Source organism: Oncorhynchus clarkii, chromosome 3 (genome assembly GCF_045791955.1).
Source record: "Oncorhynchus clarkii lewisi isolate Uvic-CL-2024 chromosome 3, UVic_Ocla_1.0, whole genome shotgun sequence".
Classification (NCBI taxonomy): domain Eukaryota; kingdom Metazoa; phylum Chordata; class Actinopteri; order Salmoniformes; family Salmonidae; genus Oncorhynchus; species Oncorhynchus clarkii.
Window position 1 is genome coordinate 90,010,234 of NC_092149.1, and position 15,015 is coordinate 90,025,248.

The window sequence follows — 15,015 nt, forward strand, 5'->3', positions numbered from 1 at the left end:
TCTCCATCCACAGTTACCATGGACACAGAAACAGCGGTGGTGTTTCTAACCCTAACCCTTTCTCTCATTCTCCATCCACAGTTACCATGGACACAGAAACAGCTGTGGTGTTTCTAACCCTAACCCTTTCTCTCATTCTCCATCCACAGTTACCATGGACACAGAAACAGCTGTGGTGTTTCTAACCCTAACCCTTTCTCTCATTCTCCATCCACAGTTACCATGGACACAGAAACAGCTGTGGTGTTTCTAACCCTAACCCTTTCTCTCATTCTCCATCCACAGTTACCATTGACACAGAAACATCTGTGGTGTTTCTAACCCTAACCCTTTCTCTCATTCTCCATCCACAGTTACCATGGACACAGAAACAGCGGTGGTGTTTCTAACCCTAACCCTTTCTCTCTCTCTCTCTCATTCTCCATCCACAGTTACCATGGACACAGAAACAGCCGTGGTGTTTCTAACCCTAACCCTTTCTCTCATTCTCCATCCACAGTTACCATGGACACAGAAACAGCGGTGGTGTTTCTAACCCTAACCGTTTCTCTCTCTCTCTCTCATTCTCCATCCACAGTTACCATGGACACAGAAACAGCCGTGGTGTTTCTAACCCTAACCCTTTCTCTCATTCTCCATCCACAGTTACCTTGGACACAGAAACAGCTGTGGTGTTTCTAACCCTAACCCTTTCTCTCATTCTCCATCCACAGTTACCATGGACACAGAAACAGCGGTGGTGTTTCTAACCCTAACCCTTTCTCTCATTCTCCATCCACAGTTACCATGGACACAGAAACAGCCGTGGTGTTTCTAACCCTAACCCTTTCTCTCATTCTCCATCCACAGTTACCATGGACACAGAAACAGCCGTGGTGTTTCTAACCCTAACCCTTTCTCTCATTCTCCATCCACAGTTACCATGGACACAGAAACAGCCGTGGTGTTTCTAACCCTAACCCTTTCTCTCATTCTCCATCCACAGTTACCATGGACACAGAAACAGCCGTGGTGTTTCTAACCCTAACCCTTTCTCTCATTCTCCATCCACAGTTACCATGGACACAGAAACAGCCGTGGTGTTTCTAACCCTAACCCTTTCTCTCATTCTCCATCCACAGTTACCATGGACACAGAAACAGCCGTGGTTTTTCTAACCCTAACCCTTTCTCTTATTCTCCATCCACAGTTACCATGGACACAGAAACAGCTGTGGTGTTTCTAACCCTAACCCTTTCTCTCATTCTCCATCCACAGTTACCATGGACACAGAAACAGCGGTGGTGTTTCTAACCCTAACCCTTTCTCTTATTCTCCATCCACAGTTACCATGGACACAGAAACAGCGGTGGTGTTTCTAACCCTAACCCTTTCTCTCATTCTCCATCCACAGTTACCACGGACACAGAAACAGCGGTGGTGTTTCTAACCCTAACCCTTTCTCTCATTCTCCATCCACAGTTACCACGGACACAGAAACAGCCGTGGTGTTTCTAACCCTAACCCTTTCTCTCATTCTCCATCCACAGTTACCATGGACACAGAAACAGCCGTGGTGTTTCTAACCCTAACCCTTTCTCTCATTCTCCATCCACAGTTACCACGGACACAGAAACAGCGGTGGTGTTTCTAACCCTAACCCTTTCTCTCATTCTCCATCCACAGTTACCACGGACACAGAAACAGCGGTGGTGTTTCTAACCCTAACCCTTTCTCTCATTCTCCATCCACAGTTACCACGGACACAGAAACAGCGGTGGTGTTTCTAACCCTAACCCTTTCTCTCATTCTCCATCCACAGTTACCATGGACACAGAAACAGCTGTGGTGTTTCTAACCCTAACCCTTTCTCTCATTCTCCATCCACAGTTACCATGGACACAGAAACAGCTGTGGTGTTTCTAACCCTAACCCTTTCTCTCATTCTCCATCCACAGTTACCATGGACACAGAAACAGCTGTGGTGTTTCTAACCCTAATCCTTTCTCTCATTCTCCATCCACAGTTACCATGGACACAGAAACAGCTGTGGTGTTTCTAACCCTAACCCTTTCTCTCATTCTCCATCCACAGTTACCATGGACACAGAAACAGCGGTGGTGTTTCTAACCCTAACCCTTTCTCTCTCTCTCTCTCATTCTCCATCCACAGTTACCATGGACACAGAAACAGCGGTGGTGTTTCTAACCCTAACCCTTTCTCTCATTCTCCATCCACAGTTACCATGGACACAGAAACAGCCGTGGTGTTTCTAACCCTAACCCTTTCTCTCATTCTCCATCCACAGTTACCATGGACACAGAAACAGCTGTGGTGTTTCTAACCCTAACCCTTTCTCTCATTCTCCATCCACAGTTACCATGGACACAGAAACAGCGGTGGTGTTTCTAACCCTAACCCTTTCTCTCATTCTCCATCCACAGTTACCATGGACACAGAAACAGCGGTGGTGTTTCTAACCCTAACCCTTTCTCTCATTCTCCATCCACAGTTACCATGGACACAGAAACAGCCGTGGTGTTTCTAACCCTAACCCTTTCTCTCATTCTCCATCCACAGTTACCATGGACACAGAAACAGCGGTGGTGTTTCTAACCCTAACCCTTTCTCTCTCTCTCTCTCATTCTCCATCCACAGTTACCACGGACACAGAAACAGCCGTGGTGTTTCTAACCCTAACCCTTTCTCTCTCTCTCTCTCATTCTCCATCCACAGTTACCACGGACACAGAAACAGCCGTGGTGTTTCTAACCCTAACCCTTTCTCTCTCTGTCTCATTCTCCATCCACAGTTACCATGGACACAGAAACAGAGGTGGTGTTTCTAACCCTAACCCTTTCTCTCATTCTCCATCCACAGTTACCATGGACACAGAAACAGCCGTGGTGTTTCTAACCCTAACCCTTTCTCTCTCTGTCTCATTCTCCATCCACAGTTACCATGGACACAGAAACAGCGGTGGTGTTTCTAACCCTAACCCTTTCTCTCATTCTCCATCCACAGTTACCATGGACACAGAAACAGCCGTGGTGTTTCTAACCCTAACCCTTTCTCTCATTCTCCATCCACAGTTACCATGGACACAGAAACAGCCGTGGTGTTTCTAACCCTAACCCTTTCTCTCATTCTCCATCCACAGTTACCATGGACACAGAAACAGCCGTGGTGTTTCTAACCCTAACCCTTTCTCTCTCTCTCTCTCATTCTCCATCCACAGTTACCACGGACACAGAAACAGCTGTGGTGAATGCCACATACTCAACCAAGGAGGAGGCCAAAGTGTGAGTAGAGTCATCTGTCGGTGGTATTACTGTGTTTAAATGATGTCCCACCTGTCACTATCAGTATGGCAGAAACGTTAGAATATTTTTTCAACGAGGGGATAATTAATCTAAGACTAGTCAGATATGCTCAGACAGTGTTTTGGCACTGAAGAAGAGTATCAGAGCCACCCTAAACCTTTTTATATTTTTTAAACCTTTATTTAACTCGGCAAGTCAGAGCCCTTGCCCTCTCCTCTCCTCTCCCCTCAGAGCCATAGAGAAGTTGACTCTCCTCTCCCCTCACAGAGCCATAGAGAAGTTGACTCTCCCCTCACAGAGCCATAGAGAAGTTGACGGGTCAGCAGTTTGAGGGCTAACCCTCTCCCCTCTCAGAGCCATAGAGAAGTTGACTCTCCTCTCCCCTCACAGAGCCATAGAGAAGTTGACTCTCCTCTCCCCTCACAGAGCCATAGAGAAGTTGACGGGTCAGCAGTTTGAGGGCTAACCCTCTCCCCTCTCAGAGCCATAGAGAAGTTGACGGGTCAGCAGTTTGAGGGCTAACCCTCTCCCCTCACAGTGCCATAGAGAAGTTGACGGGTCAGCAGTTTGAGGGCTAACCCTCTCCCCTCTCAGAGCCATAGAGAAGTTGACTCTCCTCTCCCCTCACAGAGCCATAGAGAAGTTGACTCTCCTCTCCCCTCACAGAGCCATAGAGAAGTTGACGGGTCAGCAGTTTGAGGGCTAACCCTCTCCCCATCACAGAGCCATAGAGAAGTTGACTCTCCTCTCCCCTCACAGAGCCATAGAGAAGTTGACTCTCCTCTCCCCTCACAGAGCCATAGAGAAGTTGACTCTCCTCTCCCCTCACAGAGCCATAGAGAAGTTGACGGGTCAGCAGTTTGAGGGCTAACCCTCTCCCCTCACAGAGCCATAGAGAAGTTGACTCTCCTCTCCCCTCACAGAGCCATAGAGAAGTTGACGGGTCAGCAGTTTGAGGGCTACTCCTTCAGGGTGTCGTACATCCTGGATATGGATGCAGCTCCGCCCCTACCTGCCCCGCGGATGCGTCGGGGATGTCGGTCGTCCAGGGACCAGGACGGGCCCCAGCCAGGGCCCTCGGGGGGCTTCGGAGGGCCCCGACACAAACAGCATAACTTCCCCCTCCGCATGCTGGTCCCCACACAGTTCGTAGGAGCCATCATCGGCAAGGAGGGCCAAACCATCAAGAACGTCACTAAACAGACACAGTCCAAGTACGTTGTTGGATCAGAATGGGTCGATCTGCAATAGACACAGTCCTTTGTTGGTCAAATATCCAATATGAAGTATGGGGTTAATTACATTTCAGTTAAATCAGTTGCTGAATTAACATGGCATTGACCCCATTCTTGAATATGATTATGTATGCAGTCTCAGCCTTTCAGTGACCTGTCTGTCTGTCTCTATCAGGGTGGAAAGCCTTTCAGTGACCTGTCTGTCTGTCTCTATCAGGGTGGAAAGCCTTTCAGTGACCTGTCTGTCTGTCTCTATCAGGGTGGAAAGCCTTTCAGTGACCTGTCTGTCTGTCTCTATCAGGGTGGAAAGCCTTTCAGTGACCTGTCTGTCTGTCTCTATCAGGGTGGAAAGCCTTTCAGTGACCTGTCTGTCTGTCTCTATCAGGGTGGAAAGCCTTTCAGTGACCTGTCTGTCTCCCTCCGGGTGGACAGCCTTTCAGTGACCTCCTGTCTCTCTCCATCAGGGTGAACAGCCTTTCAGTGACCTGTCTGTCTCTCTCCATCAGGGTGGACATCCATCGTAAGGAGAATGTGGGAGCAGCAGGGAAGCCCATCACCATCCACGCCACCCCAGAGGGCTGCTCCTCTGCCTGCCGCATGATCCTGGATATCATGCAGAAAGAGGCCAGCGAGACCAAGGAGTGAGTCTACTATAGCATCCCTACTATACCTTTACTACACCCCAACACCCTCACTACTACAACCTACTATACCATTACTACACCCTCACTACAACACCCCAACACTCCACCATTTGGTAGGCCTACATCAGAGCGCGACATCAGAGCTCAACGTATGTTGAACACTGAATGAGAGACCTCGGTTCGTTGTTTTTGTAAAGTTGTGACAGGTTGATTTGTTTGTTTTCTTTGATTTGTGTTGCTGTTTATATTCAGAACCACATTCCTGTAAAGCATAGAGAGGATGTCATGTTAAATACTGTTGAAGTCATATGGCTACAGGTTCATCTGCCTCACCTAAAGCCCATTCTGGTGGGAAGCTGCTACAGACCACCAAGTTGCTAACAGTCAGCATCTGGATAACATGTGTGAAATGGTTGATAATATATGTGATATCAACAGCGAAGTATATTTTCTGGGGGATTTAAATATTGACTGGCTTTCATCAAGCTGTCCACTCAGGAAAAAGCTTCTAACTGTAACCAGTGCCTCCAACCTGGATCAGGATATCAGTCAACCTACCAGGGTAGTTACAAACAGCACAGGAATTAAATCATCAACATTCATTGATCACACCTTCACTAATGCTGCATAAATCTGCTTCAAAGCAGTATCCAGATCCATAGGTTGTAGTGATCACAATATAGTAGCCATATCTAGGAAAACCAAAGCTCCAAAGGCTGGGCCTAAAGTGTACAAAAGGTCATACAAGAAGTTTTGTAGTGATTCATATGTTTGTTGGTCCGTGGTGTAGGAGCAAACAGACGCACGATGCACTTGACACATTATTCCATGAAGAAAATGACTGTAAAAACTGAAATCCTGTTCAATTGATGTGGAATTGAAAAATGTTATGGTTGAGAGGAATACGGCATTTACATGTTATATTATAGTCATTTAGCAGACGCTCTTATCCAGAGCAACTTATAGTAGTGAGTGCATGCATTTCCATACTAGTCCCCCTTTGGAATCAAACCGACAACCCTGGCGTTGCAAGTGCTAGCCACTTTAATAATAAAAAATTGGATGTAATAAATGTATCACTAGTCACTTTAAACTATGTAACTTTATATAATGTTTAGATACCCTACATTACTCATCTCATATGTACAGTGGGGAGAACTAGTATTTGATACACTGCCGATTTTGCAGGTATTCCTACTTACAAAGCATGTAGAGGCCTGTAATTTTTATCATAGGTACACTTCAATCCAGAAAATCACATTGTATGATTTTTAAGTAATTAATTTACATTTTATTGCATGACATAAGTATTTGATCACCTACCAACTAGTAAGAATTCTGGCTCTCACAGACCTGTTAGTTGTTCTTTAAGAAGCCCTCCGCCCTCCACTCATTACCTGTATTAACTGCACCTGTTTGAACTCGTTACCTCTATAAAAGACACCTGTCCACACACTCAAACAGACTCCAACCTCTCCACAATGGCCAAAACCAGAGAGCTGTGTAAGGACATCAGGGATAAAATTGTAGACCTGCACAAGGCTGGGATGGGCTACAGGACAATAGGTAAGCAGCTTGGTGAGAAGGCAACAACTGTTGTCGCAATTATTAGAAAATGGAAGAAGTTCAAGATGACGGTCAATCACTCTCGGTCTGGGGCTCCATGCAAGATCTCACCTCGTGGGGCATCAATGATCATGAGGAAGGTGAGGGATCAGCCCAGAACTACACGGCAGGACCTGGTCAATGACCTGAAGAGAGCTGGGACCACAGTCTCAAAGAAAACCGTTAGTAACACACGTCATGGATTAAAATCCTGCAGCGCTGCTCAAGGTCCCCCTGCTCAAGCCAGCACATGTCCAGGCCCGTCTGAAGTTTGACAATGACCATCTGGATGATCCAGATCCATCTGCTAACCATGTGCATGTGACAATTACATTTGATTTGGTTTGATTTCCTATGCTCTACCAACTGAGCCACATGGGTATGGCAAACGTACTGCAAATTGAGAAATCATGTGACTAAACTGAATAAAAAGAAGAAACTATATTATGAAACAAAGATAAATTATATAAAGAATGATAGTAAAAAGCTTTGTAGCACCTTAAATTATATTTAAAAAACTCAGCACCATCATTAATTGAATCAGATGGCTCATTCATCACAAAACTTACTGATATTGCCAACTTCTTTAATACTTTTTTGAATTGGCAAGATTAGCAAACTTAGGCATGACATGCCAGCAACAAACACTAACACTACACGTCCAAGTATATCTGACCACATTATGAAAGACAAACACTGTAATTTTGAGTTCCGTAAAGTTAGTGTGGAAGAGGTGAAAATTGTTGTCTATCAACAATGACGAGCCACCGGGGTCTGAAGACTTGGAAAATGACTGAGGATAATAGAGTACGGTATTGCACATCTTCAATTGAAGCCTAATGGAGTGTGTGCCCTCGGGCCTGGAGGGAAGCTAAAGTCTTTCTGCTACCTAAGAATAGTAAAGCCCCCTTTACTGGCTCAAACAGCCAACCAATCAGCCTCTTACCAACCCTTAGTAAACTTCTGGAAAAAATGTTTGACCAGATTCAATGGTATTTTCACAAATTTACAACAGACTTTCAGCACACATGTAGGGAGGGACATTCAAGCACAGCACTTACACAAATTACTGATGATTGGCTGAGAGAAATTGGTATAAAAATGATTGTGGGGGCTGTTTTGTTAGACTTTAGTGTGGCTTTTGACATTATCATAGGAAAAACATGACATAATACAGAACATTAAATAGACAAGAACAGCTCCAGGACAGAACTTGATAAATAAAAAGGCACACGTAGTAATTGAGTCTCCTCAACTTGTTCAACAGCCACACCACACCATTCATTACCAGGTTCAGCTGAGGTCTCGAACTTAGGGAAGGATTTTTACCAAATGCTCTTACTTTAAGAGATGTTCAGGACCAGTTTATTACTAGCCACCCATTCCAAAACAGACTGCAACTCTTTGTTATTTCACACATATGATTTAGATACTGACCGTTAGCAACACCCCAAAACGAAAAGGCTTTAGATGTGCCAAGTGAACCTGCAACCACAACACTTCAATAACACTTAAGATCTTCTCTAAGCATTATACGGCTCTGAATATATACAGCAACACCTCCCCCATAAGCATTACAGGGATATGACTGAATATATACAACACCTCCCCTATAAACATTACAGGGATATGACTGAATATATACAGCATCACCTCCCCTATAAACATTACAGGGATATGGCTCTGAATATATACAACACCTCCCCTATAAACATTACAGGGATATGGCTCTGAATATACAGCAACACCTCCCCCATAAACATTACAGGGATATGACTGAATATATACAACACCTCCCCTATAAACATTACAGGGATATGGCTCTTAATATATACAGCAACACCTCCCCTATAAACATTACAGGGATATGGCTCTGAATATATACAACACCTCCCCTATAAACATTACAGGGATATGGCTCTGAATATACAGCAACACCTCCCCCATAAACATTACAGGGATATGACTGAATATATACAACACCTCCCCTATAAACATTACAGGGATATGACTGAATATATACAGCAACACCTCCCCTATAAACATTACAGGGATATGGCTCTGAATATATACAACACCTCCCCTATAAACATTACAGGGATATGGCTCTGAATATATACAACACCTCCCCTATAAACATTACAGGGATATGACTGAATATATACAGCAACACCTCCCCTATAAACATTACAGGGATATGGCTGAATATATACAACAACACCTCCCCTATAAACATTACAGGGATATGGCTCTGAATATATACAACACCTCCCCTATAAACATTACAGGGATATGACTGAATATATACAGCAACACCTCCCCCATAAACATTACAGGGATATGGCTCTGAATATACAGCAACACCTCCCCTATAAACATTACAGGGATATGGCTCTGAATATACAGCAACACCTCCCCTATAAACATTACAGGGATATGACTGAATATATACAGCAACACCTCCCCTATAAGCATTACAGGGATATGACTGAATATATACAACAACACCTCCCCTATAAGCATGTCTGTCTCTTCTATAGATTTTATATCCTTGTATTGCTACTGCAGTATCATCAAATTAATTATCTTAGTGAGTCTCAGAAATGGCTAATATATGAATGTTATCTGATGTTAGCAAGTTATTGATTTCATGAACCTTATTTCTAAAGCTACATATATGTCTTTGCACCCCCTGCTATATTGTGGATAGAGAGTTACCTTTGTAACAGAACACAGAGGCTGTTCTTTCATGGAAGCCTCTCCAAAAATGATCCAGGCAGAATCAGGAAATCCCCAGGGCCCTTGCTTTTTTCAGTCTTTACTTACTTCCAACATGCCAAAGCCATTCTGTCTATGTATGCGGATGACTCAACACTATACACGTCAGCCACTACAGCGACTGAAATGACTGCAACACTCAACACTATACACGTCAGCTACTACAGTGACTGAAATGACTGCAACACTCAACACTATACACGTCAGCTACTACAGTGACTGAAATGACTGCCACACTCAACACTATACACGTCAGCTACTACAGTGACTGAAATGACTGCAACACTCAACACTATACACGTCAGCTACTACAGAGACTGTAATGACTGCAACACTCAACACTATACACGTCAGCTACTACAGAGACTGAAATGACTGCAACACTCAACACTATACACGTCAGCTACTACAGAGACTGAAATGACTGCAACACTCAACACTATACACGTCAGCTACTACAGTGACTGAAATGACTGCAACACTCAACACTATACACGTCAGCTACTACAGTGACTGTAATGACTGCAACACTCAACACTATACACGTCAGCTACTACAGAGACTGAAATGACTGCAACACTCAACACTATACACGTCAGCTACTACAGAGACTGAAATGACTGCAACACTCAACACTATACACGTCAGCTACTACAGAGACTGAAATGACTGCAACACTCAACACTATACACGTCAGCTACTACAGAGACTGAAATGACTGCAACACTCAACACTATACACGTCAGCTACTACAGAGACTGAAATGACTGCAACACTCAACACGTCAGCTACTACAGAGACTGTAATGACTGCAACACTCAACACTATACACGTCAGCTACTACAGTGACTGTAATGACTGCAACACTCAACACTATACACGTCAGCTACTACAGAGACTGAAATGACTGCAACACTCAACACTATACACGTCAGCTACTACAGAGACTGAAATGACTGCAACACTCAACACTATACACGTCAGCTACTACAGAGACTGTAATGACTGCAACACTCAACACTATACACGTCAGCTACTACAGAGACTGAAATGACTGCAACACTCAACACTATACACGTCAGCTACTACAGAGACTGAAATGACTGCAACACTCAACACTATACACGTCAGCTACTACAGAGACTGAAATGACTGCAACACTCAACACTATACACGTCAGCTACTACAGAGACTGAAATGACTGCAACACTCAACACTATACACGTCAGCTACTACAGAGACTGAAATGACTGCAACACTCAACACTATACACATCAGCTACTACAGAGACTGTAATGACTGCAACACTCAACACTATACACGTCAGCTACTACAGTGACTGAAATGACTGCAACACTCAACACTATACACGTCAGCTACTACAGAGACTGAAATGACTGCAACACTCAACACTATACACGTCAGCTACTACAGAGACTGAAATGACTGCAACACTCAACACTATACACGTCAGCTACTACAGAGACTGAAATGACTGCAACACTCAACACTATACACATCAGCTACTACAGAGACTGTAATGACTGCAACACTCAACACTATACACGTCAGCTACTACAGTGACTGAAATGACTGCAACACTCAACACTATACACGTCAGCTACCACAGAGACTGTAATGACTGCAACACTCAACACTATACACGTCAGCTACCACAGAGACTGTAATGACTGCAACACTCAACAAAGAGCTGCAGTTAGTTTCAGAGTGGGTGGCAAATAATAAGTTAGTCCTAAATATTTATAAAACTAAAAGCATTGTATTTGGGACAAATCATTCACTAAACCCTAAACCTCAACTAAATCTGGTAATGAATAATGTGGAAATTGAGCAAGTTGAGGTGACTAAACTGTTTGGAGAAACCCTGGATTGTAAACTGTCATGGTCAAAACATATTGATACAACAGTAGCTAAAATGGGGAGAAGTCTGTCACCCTCACTACTACACCTACACTACACCCCTACACAATTACTACACCCCCACTACACACTACACCCTCACTACTACACACTACACCATTACTACACCCCTACTACACCATTACCACACCCTCACCACTACATCTACACTACACCCCACACCATTACTACACCTCTACTACACACTACACCATTACTACACCCTCACTACTACACCCCTACTACCCCAACACCCTCACTACTACAAACCTACTACACCATTACTACCACCCAACACCCTCACTACTACACCATTACTACCCCAACACCCTCACTACTACACCCTACTACCCCAACACCCTCACTACTACAAACCTACTACACCATTACTACCACCCAACACCGTCACTACTACACCATTAATACTACACCCCTACTACACCATTACTACCCCCAACACCCTCACTACTACACCATTAATACTACCCCAACACCCTCACTACTACACCCTACTACCCCAACACCCTCACTACTACAAACCTACTACACCATTACTACTCCCCAACACCGTCACTACTACACCATTAATACTACACCCCTACTACACCATTACTACCCCCAACGCCCTCACTACTACACCCTCACTACTACAAACCCATACTACACCATTACTACCCCAACACCCTCACTACTACAAACCTACTACACCATTACTACCCCCCAACACCGTCACTACTACACCATTACTACCCAAACACCATCACTACTACAAACCCATACTACACCATTACGACACCCCCTCACCTCTCTCCCTCCTCTCCACCCCTCTCCTCTACCCCCACCTCCTCCCCTCTACCCCCACCTCCTTCCCTTCTTCTTTCACCTCTATCCTCTCCTCCACCCCCTCCTCTAACACCTCCTCCTCCTCATTATCCCCCCTCTCTGTCTCCTCTCCTTCCTCCCTCAGCCCTCATGAAGCTTTCACATTCTAATCAGTGTTTCACTTCCCAGCCAGTTCATTCTGACACACACAAGCGTGTGTGCACGCACACACATGCCAACTCATCCCACCCCAACATTACATTCCTCATGCCACATCAATGGTCTGGAGCCGTGGCCTTTTATTCAATGCAGCTGTTATTGATTCACTAACCCTAACCCTCTCTTCCTACAGGGAGGAGGAGATTCCTCTGAAGATCCTGGCCCACAACAGTCTGGTGGGACGACTGATCGGTAAGGAGGGAAGAAACCTGAAGAAGATAGAAGAAGAGACAGGGACCAAGATTACTATCTCCTCGTAAGAGCCAGCTACCTCTCTCTCTGTGTTTGGTTTCACTGTGCTGTTCTTCCCACAGTGTTGCATGTAAAATAATGCTCAATTCACTTCAGCCGTTTATACATCCTAAATCAACTTACACACACACACACGCACGCACGCACATACACACACACCAGTCACTATAGCAAGTCACAACTACCGAGTGTACAGACTCAGTCACCAACTACCTCAATCAAATGAATTTATAAAGCCCTTCTTACATCAGCTGATGTCACAAAGTGCTGTACAGAAACCCAGCCTAAAACCCCAAACAGCAAGCAATGCAGGTGTAGAAGCACGGTGGCTAGGAAAAACTCAGTAGAAAGGCCAGAACCTAGGAAGAAACCTAGAGAGGAACCAGGCTATGAGCGGTGGCCAGTCCTCTTCTGGCTGTGCCGGGTGGAGATTATAACAGAACATGGCCAAGATGTTCAAATGTTCATAGATGACCAGCAGGGTCAAATAATAATAATCACAGTAGTTGTCGAGGGGGCAACAGGTCAGCACCTCAGGAGTAAATGTCAGTTGGCTTTTTATAGCCGATCATTCAGAGTATCTCTACCGCTCCTGCTGTCTTTAGAGAGTTGAAAACAGCAGGTCTGGGACAGGTAGCACGTCCAGTGAACAGGTCAGGGTTCCATAGCCGCAGGCAGAACAGTTGAAACTGGAGCAGCAGCACGACGAAAGAAAGAAAGAAAGAAAGAATTAGAGAGATCATACTTAAATTAACACAGGACACTGGATAAGACAGGAGAAATACTCCAGATATAACAGACTGACCAGCATAAATACTGGAGGCTGAGACAGGAGGGGTCCTGAGACACTGTGGCCCCATCCAACGATACCCCCGGACAGGGCCAACCAGGCAGGATATAACCCCACCCACTTTGTCAAGGCACAGCCCCCACACCACTAGAGGGATATCTTCAATCACCAACTTACTATCCTGAGACAAGGCCGAGTATAGCCCACGAAGTTCTCCCCCACGGCACGAACCCGAGGGGTGCGCCAACCCGGACAGGACGATCATGTCAGTGACTCAACCCACTCAAGTGACGCCCCCCTCCTAGGGACGGCAAGGAAGAGCACCAGTTAGCCAGTGACTCAGCCCCTGTAATAGGGTCAGTGGCAGAGAATCCCAGTGGAAAGAGGGGAACCGGCCAGGCAGAGACAGCAAGGGCGGTTCGTTGCTCCAGAGCCTTTCCGTTCACCTTCACACTCCTGGGCCAGACTACACTCAGTCATAGGACCTACTGAAGAGAGGAGTCTTCAATAAAAACTTAAAGGTCGAGACCGAATCTGCGTCTCTCACATGGGTAGGCAGACCATTCCATAAAAATGGAGCTCTATAGGAGAAAGCCCTGCCTCCAGCTGTTTGCTTAGAAATTCTAGTGACAATTAGGAGGCCTGCGTCTTGTGACCGTAGCGTACATGTAGGTATGTACGGCAGGACCAAATCAGAGAGATAGGTAGGAGCAAGCCCATGTAATGCTTTGTAGGTTAGCAGTAAAACCTTGAAATCAGCCCTTGCCTTAACAGGAAGCCAGAGGCTAGCACTGGAGTAATATGATCACATTTTTTGGTTTTGGTTCTAGTCAGGTATCTAGCAGCCGTGTTTAGCACTAACTGAAGTTTATTTACTGCTTTATCTGGGTAGCCGGAAAGTAGAGCATTGCAGTAGTCTAATCTAGAGGTGACAAAAGCATCGATTCATTTTTCTACATCATTTTTGGACAAAAAGTTTCTGATTTTTGCAATGTTACGTAGATGGAAAAAAGCTGTCCTTGAAACAGTTTTGATATGTTCGTCTAAAGAGAGATCAGGGTCCAGAGAAACGCCGAGGTACTTCAGTTTTATTTGAGACGACTGTACAACCATCCAGATTAATAGTCAGATCCAACAGAAGATCTCTTTGTTTCTTGGGACCTAGAACTAGCATATCTGTTTTGTCCGAGTTTAAAAGTAAAACATTTGAAGCCATCCACTTCCTTATGAAACACAGGCTTCCAGGGGGGGCAATTTTGGGGCTTCACCATGTTTTATCGAAATGTACAGCTGTGTGTTGTCCGCAAAGCAGTGAAAGCAGATCAATGGTATCAAAAGCAGCACTAAGGTCTAGGAGCACGAGGACAGATGCAGAGCCTTGGTCTGATGCCATTAATAGGTCAGTTACCACCTTCACGAGTGCAGTCTCAGTGCTATGATGGGGTCTA

General features: G+C 44.9%; 1 protein-coding gene across 1 annotated transcript in view; it reads left to right on the top strand.

Annotated features, from left to right (window-relative positions):
* Window positions 1–15,015, top strand: part of LOC139405549 (insulin-like growth factor 2 mRNA-binding protein 2) — a 98,677-nt gene that overhangs the window by 53,926 nt on the left and 29,736 nt on the right. Inside the window, exons 5-8 of the mRNA XM_071147965.1 lie at window positions 3,218–3,281; window positions 4,226–4,516; window positions 5,044–5,178; window positions 12,659–12,781. Of these exons, the coding sequence (XP_071004066.1) occupies window positions 3,218–3,281; window positions 4,226–4,516; window positions 5,044–5,178; window positions 12,659–12,781 (613 nt within the window). The remainder of the gene's footprint in view (window positions 1–3,217; window positions 3,282–4,225; window positions 4,517–5,043; window positions 5,179–12,658; window positions 12,782–15,015) is intronic.